Source organism: Perognathus longimembris, chromosome 3, assembly GCF_023159225.1.
Source record: "Perognathus longimembris pacificus isolate PPM17 chromosome 3, ASM2315922v1, whole genome shotgun sequence".
In the NCBI taxonomy this organism is placed as follows: Eukaryota; Metazoa; Chordata; class Mammalia; order Rodentia; family Heteromyidae; genus Perognathus; species Perognathus longimembris.
In genome coordinates, this window is record NC_063163.1 from 112,886,753 (window position 1) to 112,906,387 (window position 19,635).

A 19,635-nucleotide genomic window follows, 5' to 3' on the forward strand; every position below is an offset into this window, starting at 1 on the left:
AGGAAGGAGGGAGGGGAGGGGGGAGGAAGGGGACATATAGAAGACTATGTTAGGTTCTTACCCAAGTGCAGCACTGAACGGCCAGCCTACAATAGCCCCAGCTGCTACTCCCAGCACAGCAATGGGCGTCTTGTCCATGTACCATCCAGTCATGGCTATCAGTGTAGTGTACATACAGAAGCTACTGGGAAGGAATGCTGCAAGAGGAAAGAAAAGAAAGAAGAAAGGGATAAGAGTCTAAGATTCAGTATTACTCATTACCAACCTACCTGTATTTTGAAATGCCAATAACCCAGAATTATACTCTGAACAATGCTACACTAGAAATAGGCAGCAAAGGGGTAATCCTTAAAAAAAAAAAAAAAAATTGAACCATGCCTGTAATCCTACTCAGGAGGCTGAGATCTGAAAATTGCTGTTTGCAGCCAACCCCTCAGGAAAGTCCGTGAGATTCCTATTTCCAATTAGTTACCAGAAAACCAGAAGTGGAACTGTAGCTCAAAATGGTAGCGTGCTAGCCTTGAACAAAAAAGCTCAGGGACAGTGCCCAGGCCTTGAGTTCAAGTCCCATAACCAACAGGAAAAAAAAAAGTAAAAGTTCAACAATTTTACTTTCTCACTTCTATACTTTAGGTACCAACACATGGTTCACAGTTATACAGTATTATCCACACTTTTCCTCTCCTGACTGTATCTCAAATCCAAAACTACAAAAGTCCAGTTTCTCCAGGGTGATGAGTTATATTTCTAAGCAGGGACTATGCTTCTAAAGATTTAAGAGTCATTGCTGACAATTTATTTCTGAAGCGTTATCTTGTGGCATTCTCAAAGTGTTCGGGTCCTATCGTGTACCCTACAGCCATCAGGTCTTCAGCGTTACTTCTGATGCAGGCACATTTTCTTCTTCTTTGATTTGAAATGTCTGTGTAGCAAGGATTACACTGGTGCCTGGCTCTTAACCTCTTTATACTATATTCTTAGTAATTTCTTCAAATCAGTCTTCCATTTTACTACTGTACTTGTTAGTGGTATCTAATGTTTCAATTATCTGGCTGACAAATTTAAAGTGTCACTATTAAGTGCATATCACATATAAAAGTCTCACAGCCCTTTCTGCCTGGGCTGGCTTTGAACCTCAATCCTCAGATCTCAGCCTCCTGAGTAGTCAGGATTACTGGTGTGAACCACCGGCGCCTGGCTAGCCTTCTTAACATATTGTGTTCTCTGTGACTCTCTATACTCTCTATTCTCTATAATTATTGCAGATTGGCTTACACTACCTTTTTAAGCTCTAGGAATCACTGTCATTTTAATTATAACCTATATTTGGACAAGTCCTTTCTTTGATGCAATGGTGAGCCACGGTGGACCTGCTGTCCCCTTGCCTCCTTTTTACCTACCGGAGGATGAACAAAACATGCCAGTGCTGAGCACCAAGAAGGCCAGCATCATGCGACTCACGTGCAGCCCAAACTTCTTGCACACAGCCCTGGAAGAAAGGCAAAGGCTAATTTGATAGCAGATTTTGGAGACAGACATTTCAAATTAAACTAGTTTTCACCACATTGACTGTAGACATTAAGTATACGTTTCCTCCTCGTAGGTCAGGAGCTTCTTTCCTATGGCTCAGGTTTTTTTATACACATGAAATCGCTGACAAACCTGTCAAAATAGTTCTGTATTTGACTTTCAGGTCTTCAGTGTTACTTCTGATGCAGACACATTTTTCTGTTTTGTTTTTGCCAGTCCTGGGCCTTGGACTCAGGGCCCGAGCACTGTCCTTGGCTTCTTTTTGCTGCAGGCTAGCACTCTGCCACTTGAGCCACAGTGCCATTTCTGGCCATTTTCTATATATGTGGTACTGGGGAATTGAACCCAGGGCCTCATGTATACAAGGCAAGCACTTTTGCCACTAGGCCATATCCCCAGCCCCTCAGACACATTTTTCTTTTATTTGAAATGTGTGTAGCAGGGGGAGGGGGAGGCGGGGGAAAAATGAGGGAGGAGGTAACAAGCTGAACAAGAAATGTACTCACTGCCTTACATATTTTCGAAACTGTAACCCCTCTGTACTTCACTTTGACAATAAGTAAGTAAACCTTTTTTTTTTTAGAAAGGAAAGAAATGTGTGTAGCAAGGATTACACTGGTGCCTGGCTCTTAACCTCTTTATACTATAATCTTAGTAATTTCTTCAAATCAATCTTCCATTTTACTATTGCACTTGTTAGTGGTATCTAGTCTGCTGTTTCAATTATCTGGCTGACAAATTTAAAATGTCAATATTAAGTGCATATCACATATTTTGTAGCCAATAATACATTTTCATTTCTAGAAGTTCTGATTCTTTTTTGAATTTGCATAGCTTTGTAGTCTGTTTCTTATCCACATTTTCAGTTCCCTCTTTCTCTTCTTTAAAAACATTAAATGAACTTATTGTATATTAGACCAACGTCTAATAAATGATTAACTTCCTATTGATTTTTATTTCTAGCTTTCCTGATCCCGTCCTGTGACTTTCCTGTTTTATGATTTATACCTTTTATCGTTTCTTCTTAGAACTCTATTTCTGGCAGCTTTTTGACTTCTTGGGATAAGTTTAGTTTGTTAATGTAATTTTCACAAGATGTCCACAGAGACACTACTACAGAGACAGTGATACTAAATCCTCACCTTTGGGCAGAATGGAAAAGGTGGGTGGTTTGAATTCAAGCACAAATCCCCAAAAAGACCAACTCATCATTGTAATCCTCAAAGGCAGCAGTGGCTTTGTTTTTCCTGTTTCACTCAGACACATGCTAAAAGTGTTTGTTTTTTTTAATCTGACACAATCCGTTTTGACCATTAAGCCCAAGTACTTTTTAATGACTTGAGGCACAATTAAAATAGTGTCAAAAAGAGTGGCTATTTTTACTACCTGTGTAAGAATGTACTGGGTGCAATGTGAGAGCCTGCTCTTTCACAGTGGGAATAGTTCTCCATCAGCCAGGCTTGAGGAGAAAGGTAAATCATTACCCTGCATTTTAGGACCCAAAACAATCCTACTAAATCCCAATAAGATCAGCTACATACGTATTCACAGAACTAAAATTAATGACATATTTAGTGGTATGGTATTAATGATAATATCAGAAGTATTTTTCCTTGATTGTTTCTTCAACAAGGCATCACATTTCAGGAGCAAGAAGTGCTTTCTGTTTCATATCACTGCTTAGACTATGTGAGGGCTGATATATTGGGCTTTCTCCTAGTACTTTTAGAAGCAAAGCTTTTATACTCACTTGTAAAAGTAAAGCTCACAAATACAGCTCACAAAAGCCAGAAGACATCGCAAAAAGTAAAAGACAAGAATCTGAAAGAAACCCATAACAAGAGAACAGAAGTCACAGATAGGAACCAAGACACTTGTAAAGATGAAATGATTCCCATTTGTCACCAATGAAAGGTGCTATAAATCGGTACAATCATTTTGAAAGGCAGTGTGTATCAAAACCAAACACATTTTTCACGTCCCTAGACACCAAACACCCACCTGCATCACTACAGGAGCAGTAAGGAACTTCATTCCCTATGTTGAAAATGTCAATCACAGCACTGGTATTTTAGTTCAAACTACAAAATATCCAGTTACAGGGGTAGGATTAAGTAAATTATACTACATTTCACAGACTATTACACTGACTTTAAAATTTATTGTTACGAATACAGTAGGAAACTTCTTTCAATATCATGCTTATTCATTCACCAAGCACTTAAGAATACGTAGTCGCGGGGCTGGGGATATAGCCTAGTGGCAAGAGTGCCTGCCTCGGATACACGAGGCCCTAGGTTCGATTCCCCAGCACCACATATACAGAAAACGGCCAGAAGCAGCGCTGTGGCTCAAGTGGCGGAGTGCTAGCCTTGAGCTGGAAGAAGCCAGGGACAGTGCTCAGGCCCGGAGTCCAAGGCCCAGGACTGGCCAAAAAAAAAAAAAGAATACGTAGTCGCAATGTTTCAAGTACTGATTATTGACAGAACACTAAGTGAAATGCATCATACACTGAGGTCCTCATGAGAACTCCGAATGCATTACAAAACTGGAAAGAACAAAGTAGAATGATAAGAGTAGCTATGGCAGCCTATTTGAAATTTATGTATTTTTCCTCCAATCTTCTGTGACTTTTATTAATTTTATAACTAAGGGTATCAATTAAAAAATTAAACAATATGGGTATATCAAATTATTTTCACTACAAAATGTTTATTAGCACTGAGGGCTGAGTGGTAGAGCACTCTTCTAGCCTGCACTAGGCCAAATGTTCAGCCCCAACAATGTCCCCGTCCCACAAAAAAGGGTACTGAGTTCCTCAGAAAATATGCCCTATACAAGCCTATGAAACGTGTGTCCATCACTATAACCAACAAAATTCCAAGAGTGAGTTCAGTGAAGTGGTCCAGACCATTACTAGCTTCGTCCATTCATTCAATCCTTCCCTCTGCATTTAGAACTACTTTTTCAGTATGTACCTGGTTCCCTAAACCATATGTTCTCAGAAAGCAGGGACTTCATCTTTTTTTTGGCCAGTCCTGGGCCTTGGACTCAGGGCCTGAGCACTGTTCCTGGCTTCTTTTTTTGTTCAAGGCTAGCACTCTGCCACTTGAGCCACAGTGCCACTTCTGGCCATTTTCTGTATATGTGGTGCTGGGGAATTGAACCCAGGGCTTCATGTATAAGAGGCAAGCACTCTTGCCACTAGGCCATATCCCCAGCCCCAGGGACTTCATCTTTGTTATAGTCACAGCATTTTGTTAAATAATGAATACTGATTTTTCTTTAAAAAAAAAATTCTCTTAGCTGAGCATGGTAGTTCAGGCCTATAATCCCAACCACTCAGGAGGATGAAGCAGGAGGATCAATTACTACTTGAGCCCCAGGAGTTCAAGACAAGCCTGGGTAACATAGCAAGGTTCACCTAAAGAGAGAAAAAGGAAAGCAGCACCTTCTTCATAACTTTTTTTTTTTTGGGGGGGGGGGCGTTGTTCTTATTCTCCTTTGTTCCAGAGTGCACCTCCTGATGAGCTGTGACTGCTTTCAGGTCCCCACCCTCACCTTATTAGTCTGTAGAATTCTTGCATGAAATGCGGCTGGCCAGGCGTGGAGCAACAGGTAGGCATAGGAGCGGATGGCATACACTGGGGAATACTCCCAAGTCTGAAACCCCTTCCCATAGATGAGGTAGTGTGTCTAAAAGAAAAAACAAGAGCAATCAGCCTTACATTGGTCCAAGTCTAATTAAGAGGAAAGAGGATGGGCTGGGATGTAGCTCAGTGGCAAAGCGCTTGCCTAGCAAGTGCAACGTCCTGGGTTCAACCCCCAGTACCAAAAAAGAAAAGAGGAAAAAGGCAATGTTTTGGGGTAAAGACATAAGTGCATAAAAATGTTAAGTTCTCAACATCTAAAAGTAATGGGTAAGAAAACAAAGTGACCCAATATTAACAATTTTAAGATATAACTTCTAGTTGTTTTTTTTTTTTGGTTTTCTTTCCCCCGTCCTGGGCCTTGGACTCAGGGCCTGAGCACTGTCCTGGCTTCTTTTTGCTCAGGGCTAGCACTCTTTCACTTGAGCCATAGTGCCACCTCTAGCCGTTTTCTATATATGTGGTATGGGGAATTGAACCCAGGGCTTCATGTATACGAGGCAAGCACTCTTGCCACTAGGCCATATTCCCAGACCAAGATATTACTTCTATAAGGCTGTTCTTTGGTATACATGGAAAGCTCAAGTTTTAGTCTGTTAATTATTTATTTACTTATTGGATGGGTTGTGGGCCTTGAACTGAGCCTGGGTGCTGCCCCTTAGCTCTTCAGCTCAAGGCTAGCGCTCTACCACTTGAGCCACAGGCACCACTTCCAGTTTTCTGGTGGTTAATTGGAGGTAAGAGTCTCACGGACCTTCCTGCCCAGGCTGGCTTTGAACCACAATCCTCAGATCTCAACATCCTGAGTAGCTAGGATTACAAGCATGAGCCACTGGTGCCCAGCTGTCTCTTAATGTTTTAAATAGCCAAAACAGAAAAACTCAAAATCTTTTATCTTCCTTAAACTACCCATGCCAAGTAACTGTTCTTCACTTTTTGATATGAATAAACTGTACATCTGAATTTTTTAACAGAAAGTCAACATAACTCAAACATATAAATTAAGAAATGGAATTATTATTAGCATTCTATTGAGTGCTACTATTGTGATAAACACTAGAAGGAATAAACTTTAAAAAGATAGAAGAAAGTAGTTTCCTATAGGGAATGGGGTTTGAACCTGAGACGTAGAACCCAGAACTAGTTTTCCTCCGGGTTTTGTGGTAACTGTTAACTTTCAGAACTATCTCCAAAAAATTATCCCGTTTAGGAAAAATTTAAATTTACAGATCACACCTTTGATCTGTAACAACTTTCAATTTCATACAGCCTTCCCCCAGTAGGTAACCGACAGCTTTTATGACACCAAGTGAAGCTCTGGTTTCCTACTGGTCACACGTGTGTGGCACTTTGTGTCTTAGACGGTAATGAATGATTTCCAAGCAGGAAAGTCAAAAAAACCAGAACCCAAAGTGGGTCTCGTTCCGCAGGGGCAGGCCCCGAGTTCGAGTCCCCGCCTTCACCCACCGGTTCCCAGTAGTTGAAGGCTTCATCACAGTCGGAGATGTTGCTCAGGAGAGCCGCGCACAGCCGGGCCGAGAGGAGACACTTGAAGGCCGTGGACCCGTCGGGCGCCCAGACTTGGCCGGCCTTGTTCCCGGACGACCTGCCCGGAGAGAAACACAGGGCGCCACCCCGCGTCACGCGCGCGCGCGGGCCCCTCGCCGCGCGCTGAGCCTCGCGTCGTCCCCGCCCTCCCCCCCGTTACTCAGGGGCGTCTGGGCGCTGGCAGAAAACGCGTTCCCCGCTGGGACGAGTGATCCCGACCAGTTACTGTGGCCCGCGGGCTCCCCCGGCCCGCTGTCACCGCCTCCCCCGGGCCTTTCCGGGGCTTCACCCGCATCCCCTCGCTCGTGCGCGGTGCAGGCCCGCTCCATCCGCACGCGGACCCAGCCTGCAGGCTCCGGGCCTTGGGTGCGGTGCGGGGCTGCGGGGAGAGCGTAGGGGGTCGGGACTGGCGGCAGCCGAGGGGGGCGGCCCGCACCGGAGCTTCCCCAACGACGGTGCGGAGCGAACGCGGGACCGAACGCCGCCCGCCCAGGCCGGGCAAGGGGTAGGGCTGGGCCCGGTGCAGCCCCGCACCAGCCCCGCACCAGCCCGCCCCGCGCGGCCCGGAGCCCCCGCCGCCCGACGGCCACGCCCCCGCCGCGCCCGCCCCGCACACGTACTCCGGCCGGGGCTCCGCGCCGCCCGCCTCCCGGCTGCCCGGCTGCTCCCGCGGCTTCTTGGTGGCGGGAGCCGGGTCCCCGCCGCCGCCGCCGCCGCCGCCTTTCAAGCGCTGCCGAGCCCCTCGGCTCGCCATGGCGAGCGTGACGGGGGAGAAGGCGGAGTCCGGCGCCTAGGAAGCCCGCGGAGGCGCCTACATCGCCAGTCCGGGAAACGGTGCCCGCCGAGGGACAAAATCCTCGACATGCGCAGAACCGACGCGCGGCGTTCCCGAGTCACGCGCTCCGCCCCGCGCTCCTCCCGCCCGGCCGCTCGCCAGCTCCCCACGCTCCGCCCCGCCACGCCCCGCCCCGCGCTCCCCCTGACCCCGCCCCACACCCCGCCCCGCGCTCCTCCCGGCCCCACCCCGCCCCACACTCCGCCCCGCGCTCCTCCCGGTCCCGCCCCACCCCACGCTCCGCCCCGCGCTCCCCCTGACCCCGCCCCGCGCTCCGCCCCGTGTTCCTCCGGGCCCAGCCGCTCGCCGGTTCCCCACGCTCCGCCCCTGACCCCGCCCCGCGCTCCCCTGACCCCGCCCCACACTCCGCCCCGCGCTCCTCTCGGTCCCGCCCCACCCCACGCTCCGCCCCGCGCTCCTCTCGGTCCCGCCCCACCCCACGCTCCGCCCCGCGCTCCTCCCGGTCCCGCCCCACCCCACACTCCGCCCCGGGCTCCTCCCGGCCCCGCCCCACCCCGCGCTCCCCCTGACCCCGCCCCGCGCTCCGCCCCGAGTTCCTCCGGGCCTGGCCGCTCGCTGGTTCCCCACGCTCCGCCCCGCACCCTGCACCTCTCCAGGCCCAGCTGCGCGCTCCGGGGCGGAGCGGGGCGCTCCTCTCCGCGCCCGGCCCCGCGCCCCGTCCCCCTCCCGGCCCAGCCCCGCGTCCCGCGCCCCAACGGGCATCCTTCAGGAGCCCGGCCCCCCACTTGAATGGAGGCATGCATGAGAGAGTGACTGAGTGAACAGAAAATGCTCGCTCCTCTCACCTTGACCCTGTCCTTCCTAGTGGAGCTGGGTACCGTAACGGAACCAAGTCTATGGAGGGAGTACTGAACTCCACAGAACGGAATAAACCTTCCAAAATTTTAAAATGGAGAGTAATCATACTGCACAATTCCCACTTGCAGCCATTAGTCACCCAGTTCAAGCATCCAGCTTGTATATAGCTCATTTATCCAGTTCCTGCTCAAGACTGGAAGCAGAAATACCCCTAAATCAGGTATGAATCGTTGCCTGACTTTACTAAAGATCAATCACAGAGAACGTGTGCCAGAATAAAAACCAACCATGGAGAACTTGCAACTTACCAAGGCAATAGATGCTCTAATTCCAAAAAAGTCATAAGTTGATTTTGAGATGACAAATAGAGTGAAGGGTTAAGGTGAAGAAAGAAGTTGACAATATGGAAAACTAATGTATTTAACAAGTTATCCTGGGTATCTAAAATACAAGACACTTGTTTTGGCCATTACTCAGGATCAAAATTCTGTACAAGCCCAAGGGTTAATTGTTCAAAATCACCTTAGTTTATAAGTCATGGGTATACTGAGAGTCAATCAAGAATGCTATCTATAGTCACAAAGAAAAAGGTTTTATAACAAATAATAATGATTACCAGGGCTGGGAATGTGGCTTAGCAGTAGACTGCTTGCCTGGCATGCACGAAGCCCTGGGTTCGATTCCTCAGCACCACATACACAGAAAAAGCCGGAAGTGGCGCTGTGGCTCAAGAGGTAGAGCCACTAGCCTTGAGAAAAAAGAAGCCAGGGACAGTGGTCAGGCCCTGAGTCGAAACCCCAGGAATGGCCAAAAAAAAAAAAAAAAAAGGAAGGACTACCAGTTGCAAGTTGTTCTTTTTCATCTATACCCAATGAGGGACTGACAAACCTATCGAAGTGTAACATGTAACTGTTGAATCTCTTTTCTAAATTGGAGTTGCATTGATGCTACCTGTTGCTTGGTGAGGGCCTTATCACAGGCCTGGTAGGTCAATCTATAGCAGAGACTAACCTGCTGAGTCTCTGGATGCTGAAAACGACCAAGGAATTGTACAGATATAATAGTGTCCTGGGACACTGCTCGGGCCACAGTGTGAAACTCCAGTTCATCAAATCCTTGATTTTCATCTAACCAAAAACTAATATCATGCACATAGCATGGAGGATATAAGGAATAACTTTTAAAGGGTTCTATTTTCCCTGGAACAAATTTTTTCAGGAAACGGTTATCAAAGGTCCACAATATTCTCCAATCAGAGATACTCCAAACAAGCATAGTTACTAAGTCCAAGTTTATAGACACAAACACAAAGCAGTGGTCTTCATGTGTAATGCTCATTGCAGATGTGGTGACAGACCCAATAATCAGATCCTTGTCATAGTCTGGGCCAAAATTATAAGACTTTACATGAATCATAAAATCCTTTCCATTTGGTTGAAGGACAAATTCCACTGATCTGCTCAGCTCAGAGCCCTCCAGCAATGTCTGGGTCAGAAGTCCATCTAAAATGTTCTTCAGGAGATCCAGCAGTGACAAAAGACAGCTGTCCTTCAGATTTTTATTAAACCCAAGGATAAATAGAGTCTCATGAAATGCTGGCATTGTAAAAGGCAAAATGTGGCATTTCCGAAAGACAGGTCCACTGAGGATGTACAGAGAACCTGGGAGGAAACCTGGTGCTTGGATGACAGCTCGAGCATAAACCAGAAGAGAAGATCTAAGGCAGTGCTTGGCTCGTCTATAGATTCCTCCATGAGCTTCTTCCTTATCATCTCTTCGAGGACTCCTAGGAAAGCTAAGTTCTGAAAATGTCACAAGAAGGTCCTCCATTCCTTGTATTGTTTCACCAGTCAGGGACTCGTCATTTGACTTATCTTCACAGAGATGAACCCAAAAGACAGATTGAAGGTCACAGATCCCACTGGTGTCTCTCTGCGGCAATAAAGGGGAGGAACACTTCAACCTTCTTAGAGAGAAGGCTCTGCCCAATTTAGCAATGATTTTCTCATTTATGGTTCTAATAGGATGACATGAAGATGCTTCCAGGAAATTCCTGTTCAAAGACACAGAAAATAACTTTTCACACTTAAAATAACAAATATAATGTAGTTAGCATTAAAAACAAATGGTTATGTAGAGAGCAATTACCCTTAAATTGGTCCTAAAAAGAAACAAGTCACTTACCATAAGAAGAGATATCATAACCCTTCTCCCCCTACCCCACCAACAAAAGACAGTGATGGTGGAGGTCAAGACCAGGACATAGTAGATAAGAGCTCTACTACTCAGCTATACCCAGTAGCCCAGGAGAAATAACGTATTCATATACTCTGGTAGCCACAACCCTAACAATAAGCCAGACTGACAAGTATTCATAGCACCAACATCACTGATGAGTTATATACTATGCATTCAAATTATGATTTTCATAAAGACAGTCACAATTCAAGTAGAGATAGAAGTGATTTTCAGCAAAATAGTAGATTACCTGTTCAGCTTTCCTGCAAGTGCTTCTGGTTCTAGAAAGGAAAACCACTGGTCTCCCAGTTTGACTCTGAAGATTCTGGGTTGAGAAACTTTAAAGGGTAAGCTCCTGGTGAAGATATGATTCAAAGCACCTTCTACATGGAAGGACTTATCTTGACTCCTGGCCAAAAAAAAAAAAAAATGCAGTGGGGAGGAAGCCTGCCATTACTAAAGAAAGCAAGAAAATCATTGAATCAGAAAATCATTAGGAGAAAAATCTGTATTTTTTACCATTAGTGAGAGAGATGAAAAAAGAAAAGGCTTAGCCCCATTCTATTACCTACCTGTATCCAGTGCACCTGTACCCTGACACAGCCTCACAGCGGAAGGGATGCACGTCACTTAAGAGGAGCTGCCCCAGAGCTGCCATGGCAACCACTTGCCAACTATTGTGCCATTCTCTCTGGGGCTTATCAGCAGGGGTTCCACCTTGCCCTTTACACAATGCCACGTGTACTTCTCCTTCCTCTGCAAGAACATCTGCACAGCTAATAGAAGGGAAAACCCCAGGGACTCATCAGAAACAAGCTGAAATTACCATATGAAGTAGCATTACACAGTTTAGTTGAGAAATAAATAAGACCCAATCACACTTGCAAAAGTCTATGAAACCTCAAACATACAAAGAAGGTATGGTTATGTACCCAATAATATTCATCATTGCCTTGCTTCTTCAGTCCCTCTTCTTTATGTCACTAAAAGGTCAATGTTTGCAAAGTTCCTCTTCATAATTATCTGCAGTGAGTTATTTAAGAAAGCAAGTATTGGAATGGGAATATGGCCTAGTGGCAAGATTGCTTGCCTCGTATACATGAAGCCCTGGGTTTGATTCCTCAGAACCACATATATAGAAAAGGCCAGAAGTGGCGCTGTGGCTCAAGTTGGCAGAGTGCTAGCCTTGAGCAAAAAGAAGCCAGGGACAGTGCTCAGGCCCTGAGTCCAAGCCCCAGAACTGGCAAAAAAACAGAAACAACAACAAAAACAACCCTTTATATTCCCAAGAAAACTGTTAGTTCCATTGGGGCTTTACAGTCTCTCCAACTATACTAATTTACACTGTGTCTGCTTTATGACAGACATGTTTGCTCACGGTAACTACTTTGTGTCCATCTTAAACTTGTATTGGTGAAGGCTCCCCTTTCCTCACCTCTGGAAAAACTTGGCAAGCAGCTGCCTGTTCTTAGCTACTCCAGCTTTGCGTCCACAGTGCGGAAAGTTAAAATAAATTCGGTCAAACGCCCTGTCGTGCGGTTCAAAGGTCTCTGCCAGCTGGGTGCAGTCCACGCCGAACCGCACCTCGGCACCTGTCAACGATGGTTTGGGGGTGAGAAGAACACACACACAAGAGGATGTCTGGAGGTCGGGACTCAGAGTCGGGCGGGGGAAACAGCTTCCAAGCAGAACCTTGCACGCCAGCCCGGGACCAGGCACACAGAATTCATAGAAATTTACGACTTTTTCTGTGAATTTCCTATTACGATCGAGAGCAACCCGCACCCTTCCTCCCAACCCCGGGTCCCAACAGCTTTCCACGTAGTGGGACGCTTGCCAGAGACTGGGCGGAGCTTGGGGGAGGAGCCAGCCACTCACCTCGCTCGCGCAGGCGCAGTAGGTTCTTCCGGGCTTCCGGATCCTGGGCTAAGTCCGCCGGCTGCTGGAGGCAGGTGGCTATAAGTCTAGAGTTCGGATCCAGAGTCTCGCTCAGAGCAGCCGCGAAGGAGAAATTTCCTTCTCCGACCAACAGGAGGCGCCGAGGAGCCATAGCTCCTCTCTGAGGCGCCTCGTTCCGGATTCCTGGCTCCTCTCCGCGGCGCTCTTTTCTGACGTCACTTCCGCCTCGCATGTAGCCCGCCCCTTTCTCCCCGCCCGCCCCGCCCCAGTCACTGGTTGGTGACGCGCGGGCGCGGCGTCTCTCCTTGCCTTGACAAAGCTGTGGGCCCACCTGCCCAGAGGGAACCCCCGTGAGTGCTAAGTCGTGGCGTCCGCCCCACTGTCCTCTCCCCTTCCCAGCCCGCGGAAAGGTCAAAATGTCCTTGAAGTCCGAAGATGACCCGGAACGGACCCGTCGCACCTGCATGATGTCACAGAGTGAAAAGCGGAGCGGGGGCTGAAGCCCGGGAGAAGTTGGACTGTTGTTGGTCCTCAGGCCGAGGAGTTTTGTAACTGCCCTTATCTCGTCCGAGATGGCGGTCTCGCACTGTCCCTGCTGTTCACAATTTCTCAAGGTGCCTCCACTACCTTCTGCGCATTCAGGAAATAACTCGTGCTCCTCAGGAGCCAAGCCTGCGTGAAGGCGGTTACACCGGTGGAAGGACGGGATGTGGCCTTCTGACAAATGGGGCGGGGGATGCATGCGGCAGTAGAGGCGATTCTGACATCGCGGGGCGTGTGCTGGGAGCGGAATAACTCAGCACAGCCTTGCTGGGCACCTGGTGGCTTCCGCCTGTAATCCTAGCTACTCAGGAGGCTGAGATCTGAGGATCGTGGTTTGAAGCCAACCCTGGCAGGAAAGTCCCTGAGACCCTTAATCTCCAACAAACTATTCGAAAAAAAAAAAAAAAAGCCGGGGGTGGTGCCGTGGCTTAAGTGGTAGAACGTCGGCCTTGAGCATAAAAGCTCAGGGACAGCGCTCAGGTCCTAAGTTCAAGCCCTAGGTCTGGTACGAAGAATAAAAGGAGGAAACCTTCTCAGGTTTGGGGACACAGATTTTGTGCACCTGAGTTGAAAGCTAAAGAGGAAGGAAGGGAAGTACAACTGAGGGCAGAAGGAAAAGTGTTGTGCGAAGTGTGATGAACTCACAGTAATTGAGTTTGCCTGAAACTCAGAAAAAGTGGGTAACCAAAAGTCTGAAGAATACTGTGGTTTGAATTTAGAGTCTCAAGGTTGCTAGGCAGGTGCTTTACCTTGAGCCAGTCCTCCAGCTTTTTTCTTTAGTTGTTTTTTTTATGGGATTTTGAGTTTTGTTTGCCCAGGCTAGCTTTAAGCCATGGTCCTTCCAATATCTACCTACTGGTAGCTGAGCCCACCTATGGGTGAATCCATAGGTGATTCCAGCTATAAAACATTTTAGCAGACTATATTTTACCCCAAAATAGTAGAAAGCCACTAAATGATGTTAAATAAGATAACACGATTACTTCAATTTTCAAAAAATTTTGGAGAGGAGCAAAGTTGATAGCAAGACTGCTGACAGCGACCTGAATTGTATGAAATTTGGCACTAAAACCAGAAATTGACTGATTTTTTTTAATTAAAATTTCAGGGCATATTGGTTCACGCCTCCCCATTCAAAGCCAGCTGAGTCAGGAAAGGCTATTAGATTCTCCAATTAACCACCAAAAAAGTGGGGCTGTGGCTCAAGTGGTAGAGCGCTAGACATGTGCAGAAAACCTCAGGACCAACATAAGATGTAGACTTACTGGAAAAAAATTTTAATAACTTTAAAAATATGTAGTAAATGATTGAATGCTAAAAGAGAAGTCAAAGATCAAAGTTAAGCCCCAAGCTTCTGGCTTACACAACTGAGTGGATGGTGATATCTGTCCTTCTAACCCTAGGGACAGACAGCATCACCTCAGTCTCCAGTCTGAGCACTAGGCCTTATGGGACTTGAGTCATTGTTCTGTCTGGTGACATCAGTGCTTTATCCTCACAAAGGCACAGGGTGTGAAGGCAGTTAACTGTGATGCCATCCTTCACTAGTTTTGTCTCTGCCTGTGAAAAGGCCAGTGGGTTTTTACTCCCTGATCATGACCATCTGATCATAGTAACATCAACATTCTTTGCTGGGAGAACTGTGAATACTAGATTTAGTGACATCTTTAATGGACATGGAACAGTCACAGTCATTAACGGATTTCTATAACTGTTTTCTGAGATCTTCAGACAACTCCATCTACACATTGGAAACTTGTACTTCTTCAGACAAGGTATCACCTTGCTCCAAAGGGGACCAGAAATATTTGGGGGACAAGAAGAATGCTGAGCTTTTGATTCCTTATCAGAAACAAAGAAGTTCAGATACTGATAATCTGTAAAGCACTATTGTCTTGGTTGGAACTAAAGGGAAGGGTGCCATAATGGTCTGTTTTCAAGGGACATAAAGTTCAATACGACATGTACTTGAAGATTTTTTTTTTTTTTTGGATAAGACTGAGGTTCCAATTCAGGGCCTTGTTCTTGCTAGACAGGTACTGTACCACTTGAGCTAGAACCTCCAGCCCGAGAGCTCATTTGCATGGTATAAATGTATAAATACAGTGTAAGATGTAAAGTCCTGGAGGTAAAAGGAAAGAGAAGATAACTGCTTATGAGCTGAGCCTAGAGGAAGGAAATGATAATTTATTGTGTTGCCTAGGTACTTGACTGTCACTGTTACTCTTTTTATAGCAATACCCTTAGTCCCTCAACTCTTTTTTTTTTTTTTGCCAGTCCTGGGCCTTGGACTCAGGGCCTGAATACTGTCCTTGACTTCCTTTTGCTTAAGGCTAGCACTCTACCACTTGAGCCACAGCACCACTTCTGGCCATTTTCTATATATGTGGTGCTGGGGAATTGAACCCAGGGCTTCATGTATACAAGGCAAGCATTTTTGCCACTAGGCCATACTCCCAGCCCAGTCCCTCAACTCTTATATCACAAAATTATCTAATCACTTAGCTAGTTCTTCATATATTACTGAAGACACTGATTTTTTTTTCCCCCATCCTGGGGCTGAGTTCAGTGCCTACGTGCTGTCCCTGAACCGCTTTCTAGAAGCTCAAGGATGGTGCTCTATCACTTGAGCCACAGTGCCACGTCCAGCTTTTTCTGGGTAGTTTATTAGAGATAAGAATCTCACTGACTTTTCTACCTGAGCTGGCTTCAAACCCTGATCTCATCTCAGCCTCCTGAGTATCTAGGGTTAAAGGTGTTTGCCACTGGCCTCTGGGTGACATTGATTTTTTCATTTTGGGGGGGTTGGAGATGGAGCCATCTAATACTGCTTATTGACAGTGTAGGTCAGTGGATGTATGAACCTGGAAAGGAAGAGACCCACATACAATAGACCCTCTGTATCCATGAGTAGCTATATGATTCACCCTTGAGGAAAAACTCAATACTCAAGATGCATACAGTTCAGTACTGTGCTGTAGATGTTTGGCTTATTTTTGCCATAACACCACCTAACTTCTGCTAAAGACATGCTGCCTTCCAACTAATTTAATTTTTTTCACTTAATCACTTCAATAAACACATTCATTTTTGCCTTGCTTTTGCAGCACCATTTCCTTTGGGGGAGGCATTTAAGGAAATGGCAGCTTGCACAATGGTTCAAACACAACCAATGATCATGTAAGACTAGATGCATAATATACATGGGAGAACTTAAATTTTTATTTTTGAAATGTAGGGTTTCAATTTAAAAAATTGATTGCACCGAATGGTATGCAGTAGGTCCACAAATAAAGACAGTTTACTGTTAATTAAATTTGGACTCGGACTCCGGTACACACCTGTAATCCCAGCTACTCGGGAAGCAGAGATTGACAGGATTGTGCTTCAGAACCAGCTGGAAAGTCAAAAAAAGTTAGCAAGACATCCCCAACATCTTAATCAATGAGCCATGCTTGGTGGGAGTTGCCTGTAATCCAAAGTACTTAGAATACACAGGTAGGAGGATCACTTGTGAGTCTGAGGTGGTCTCAAGGTAAAAACATGAGACCATATCTGAAAAATAATTGAGGTGATTCAAATGATAGACTACAAGTTCAGGGCCTTAGGTTCAAATCCCAGAACTACAAACTAATATATTTGGAGAAAATCCTAGAGAGATGGTAAGGTGTGCTGGTGTTATATCTTCCATGATAAGGAAAGGGTAGGAAGCGATGTCTTTTCTGTTCTTTATGCAGTAAGAATGCATGTCTTTTCTCAGAGACAGGACCTTGTGTGTTTCCTCAGAAACCCACACTATGGGAGCCTCATTTATGCAGATGGTCATGGTGAAATATGGACAGATTGGAATAATATGTCTAAGTTTTCCCAGTATGGATGGAGATGCACCACTAATGAGGATTCATACTCGAACCGTACCCTTATTGGCAACTGGAACCAGGAAAGATACGACCTAAAGAATATCGTACAGCCCAAACCTTTGCCTTCCCAGGTAATCTAAACTTCGTCTTGTTTCTTCCTGTCAACAGATGAAAAAGCCAGTGGCCATTTGAAAGGCTGGAATTGACTTTTTTAGGCTGTTTTTCAGTCAAGGGTTAAGGGGTGCAGTCTTCAGCTGGCCCAGCCATCCTACTTCATTGTCTAGTTGTAATCTATGGAAAGAATGAATAGTTTCCTTCTCTTCTTGCTTCTCTTTCTACTTCACCTCTGGACTTAGAGAAAGCTGTAATGTCTTCTGTCTCAGGCTGTCCTCCCTTACCTAGACTAGTCATGTTATCTTGTTCTTAAATCTCTCCTAAACAGAAAAGGGACATGAACAAAGTGGGGCACGGGTGGCTCACACCTGTAATCCTAGCTACTGGGTAGGCTGAGACCTGAGGATCAAGGCTGTTGAAGCTAGCCTAGTCAGGAAAGTAGGAAAGTCCATGAGACTATCATCTCCAGTAAACTACTGGAAAAAGCTGGGAGTGGCACAGTAGTTCAGGATAGAGTGTTGGCCTTGAGCAAAAGAAGATCAGGAACAGCACTGAGGCCTAGAGTTCAATCTCCAGGACTGGCAGAAGAAAAAAAACAAAACAAGGGGGGGGGGAATGAGGGAGGAGGTAACAAGTTGGATAAGAAATGTTCTCACTGCCTTACGTATAAAACTGTAACCCCCCTGTACTTCACTTTGACAGAAAAGAAGAAAAAAAACATGAAGGTAAGATACAGACCAACGACATATAGACCTTTAGTCTATCTCAAATATGACAGAGCTCATTAGAATTCCTGTTATTCTTTTGTCCTTCATTTCCTGATATTAGCTGAAAATGTCTAGATTCTTAATCCATTAATTTTTCTTTCCAGTTTGGACACTACTTTGAAACAACGTATGGTGCAAGCTACAACAGCAAAACGCCAGTTTCAACCCAGAGTAGGTGGACCAGTCCAACTATTACATTCTAAGCACTGAATTTAATGCTTGGCACCTAGAGAGGGAAATTACGTAGAAATAAACTAAATAGGTGGTGAATAAGTGAACCATTTTCCCCTTTTTGGGGGGGAACTTGCTGTTTCATCTCTTAAGAAATAAGAATGAAAGCGAGGCACTGGTGGCTCATGTCTATAATCCTAGCTACTCAGGAGGCTGAGATCTGGGGATCACAGTTCAAAGCCAGCCCAGGCAGGAAAGTTTGTGAGGCTCTTACCTCCAATGAACAATCTATAAAGCCAAAAGTAGAGCTGTGTCTTTTTTTTGGGGGGGGGGGAGGGTGGTCATGGAACTTGAACTCTGGGCCTGAGCACTGTCCCTGGGTTCTTCATCTCTAAGCTAGCACTCTACCACTTAAGCCACAGCACGACTTCCAGCTTTCTGGTGGTTAATTGGAGATAAGAGTCTCACAGACTTTGCTGCCCAGGCTGGCTTTGAACCTTGATTCTCCAATCTCAGCCTCCTGAGTAGCTAGGATTACAGGCATGAACTATCTGCGCCTGGCTGGAGCTGTGTCTTAAAAAAATAGAACACTAGCCTTGAGCACAGCTTGCTCAGGGACCGCACCCAGGCCCCAGGTTCATGCCCCACAACCCACAAAAAAGAAAAAAGAATGAGATCAATTACTAAAACTTCTTATTGTTTACTGTTTCCATCTGCCTTTCCTTCCCTCAGGGTTTAAACGACAGCCTCGCTGGTTTCCAGGACATCAACCTGAACTGGATCCTCCCCGATACAAATGCACAGAAAAATCAGCTTGTATGACCAGCTATACAAGGCCCCAAATGGAAAATCCCCCTCAGTGCATATGTGATCCGCAGTTTGTCCAATTTCCGGGTCCAGCATCCTGAGAAAGAATAAGTTTCATTTCTGTGGAGTAGGATGTAAAAGAGAGTACACATGTAAACACAAGTGAAAACGTAGCTCACTGTAACCCAGTATCGTTAGGAATAAATAAAGCACAAGACAGAGAGAATATTTTCTATTGTCTGTTTGTTTTAACCAAGACTTAAATGTCAGATTTAAGAAATTTAAGTTAGGGGCCTGGGGATATGGCAAGAGTGCTTGCCTTGTATACATGAAGCCCTGGGTTTGATTCCTCTGCACCACATATATAGAAAAGGCCAGAAGTGGCGCTGTGGCTCAAGTGGCAGAGTGCTAGCTTTGAGCAAAAAGAAGCCAGGGACAGTGCTCAGGCCCTGAGTTCAAGCCCCAGGACTGGCAAAAAAAAAAAAAAAAAAAGAAATTTAAGTTAGTAATACCTATTCTTAGTTCTACATTAGAGGTACTGTAGAAAGCATGGAGAACATACCGTTTCTCTCAGACATGACATTCTGGAGGTACAAACGTACTCATCAAGCTAAAGGTGATGAAGCAGGAGAATCTCAAGTTCAAGGCCAGCGTGGTCTACAAACAATTCCTTTGTTGTTTCTGTTTTTTTGTTTGTTTTTGCGAACTCAGCCTGGGCTATATCCCTGAGCTGCTTTTTTTTTCTTTTTTGTGGGTTTGTTGGGGTTTTTTTTTGTCAGTTGTGGGGCTTGAGCTCTGGGCCTGGGTGCTCTTCAGCTCAAGGCTAGCACTCCACCACTTTGAGCCACAGTGCC

General features: G+C 45.9%; 3 protein-coding genes across 8 annotated transcripts in view; 1 reads left to right on the forward strand and 2 right to left on the reverse strand.

The window, feature by feature from the left end:
- The window catches only part of Alg9 (ALG9 alpha-1,2-mannosyltransferase), a 55,117-nt gene extending 47,585 nt beyond the window's left edge, over nt 1-7,532 (reverse strand). Inside the window, exons 1-6 of one of the 4 annotated variants that reach the window (XM_048343826.1) lie at nt 7,349-7,529; nt 6,648-6,786; nt 5,092-5,226; nt 3,281-3,351; nt 1,401-1,489; nt 62-197 (exon numbers count right to left, since the gene is read on the reverse strand). In XM_048343826.1, the coding sequence (XP_048199783.1) occupies nt 62-197; nt 1,401-1,489; nt 3,281-3,351; nt 5,092-5,226; nt 6,648-6,786; nt 7,349-7,482 (704 nt within the window). In that variant the 5' untranslated portion in view covers nt 7,483-7,529. Of the gene's footprint in view, nt 1-61; nt 198-1,400; nt 1,490-3,280; nt 3,352-5,091; nt 5,227-6,647; nt 6,787-7,348 lie in introns of all 4 variants that reach the window. The other 3 variants (XM_048343823.1, XM_048343824.1, XM_048343825.1) reach the window with 3 other exon arrangements.
- Nucleotides 7,533-9,199: 1,667 nt separating this feature from the next.
- Nucleotides 9,200-12,892, reverse strand: Fdxacb1 (ferredoxin-fold anticodon binding domain containing 1). 2 transcript variants are annotated; one of them, XM_048343828.1, is made up of 5 exons: nt 12,499-12,811; nt 12,056-12,212; nt 11,193-11,396; nt 10,871-11,029; nt 9,200-10,435 (listed from the first exon to the last, which is right to left on the reverse strand). In XM_048343828.1, exons 1-5 carry the CDS (start codon nt 12,749-12,751, stop codon nt 9,271-9,273), a joined length of 1,938 nt encoding a protein of 645 aa, XP_048199785.1. In that variant the 5' UTR covers nt 12,752-12,811; the 3' UTR covers nt 9,200-9,270. The 2 variants fall into 2 exon arrangements, with proteins under 2 accessions (XP_048199785.1, XP_048199787.1); XM_048343830.1 differs by having other exon boundaries at nt 10,176-10,314; nt 12,499-12,892.
- C3H11orf1 (chromosome 3 C11orf1 homolog) lies at nt 12,831-19,379 on the forward strand. 2 transcript variants are annotated; one of them, XM_048343831.1, is made up of 5 exons: nt 12,839-13,133; nt 16,823-17,053; nt 17,908-17,974; nt 18,707-19,066; nt 19,284-19,379. In XM_048343831.1, the coding sequence occupies exons 1-4, from the start codon at nt 13,092-13,094 to the stop codon at nt 18,880-18,882; spliced, it is 516 nt and encodes a 171-aa protein (XP_048199788.1). In that variant the 5' UTR covers nt 12,839-13,091; the 3' UTR covers nt 18,883-19,066; nt 19,284-19,379. The 2 variants fall into 2 exon arrangements, with proteins under 2 accessions (XP_048199789.1, XP_048199788.1); XM_048343832.1 differs by lacking the exon at nt 17,908-17,974 and having other exon boundaries at nt 12,831-13,133.
- The last annotated feature ends 256 nt before the right edge of the window (nt 19,380-19,635 follow it).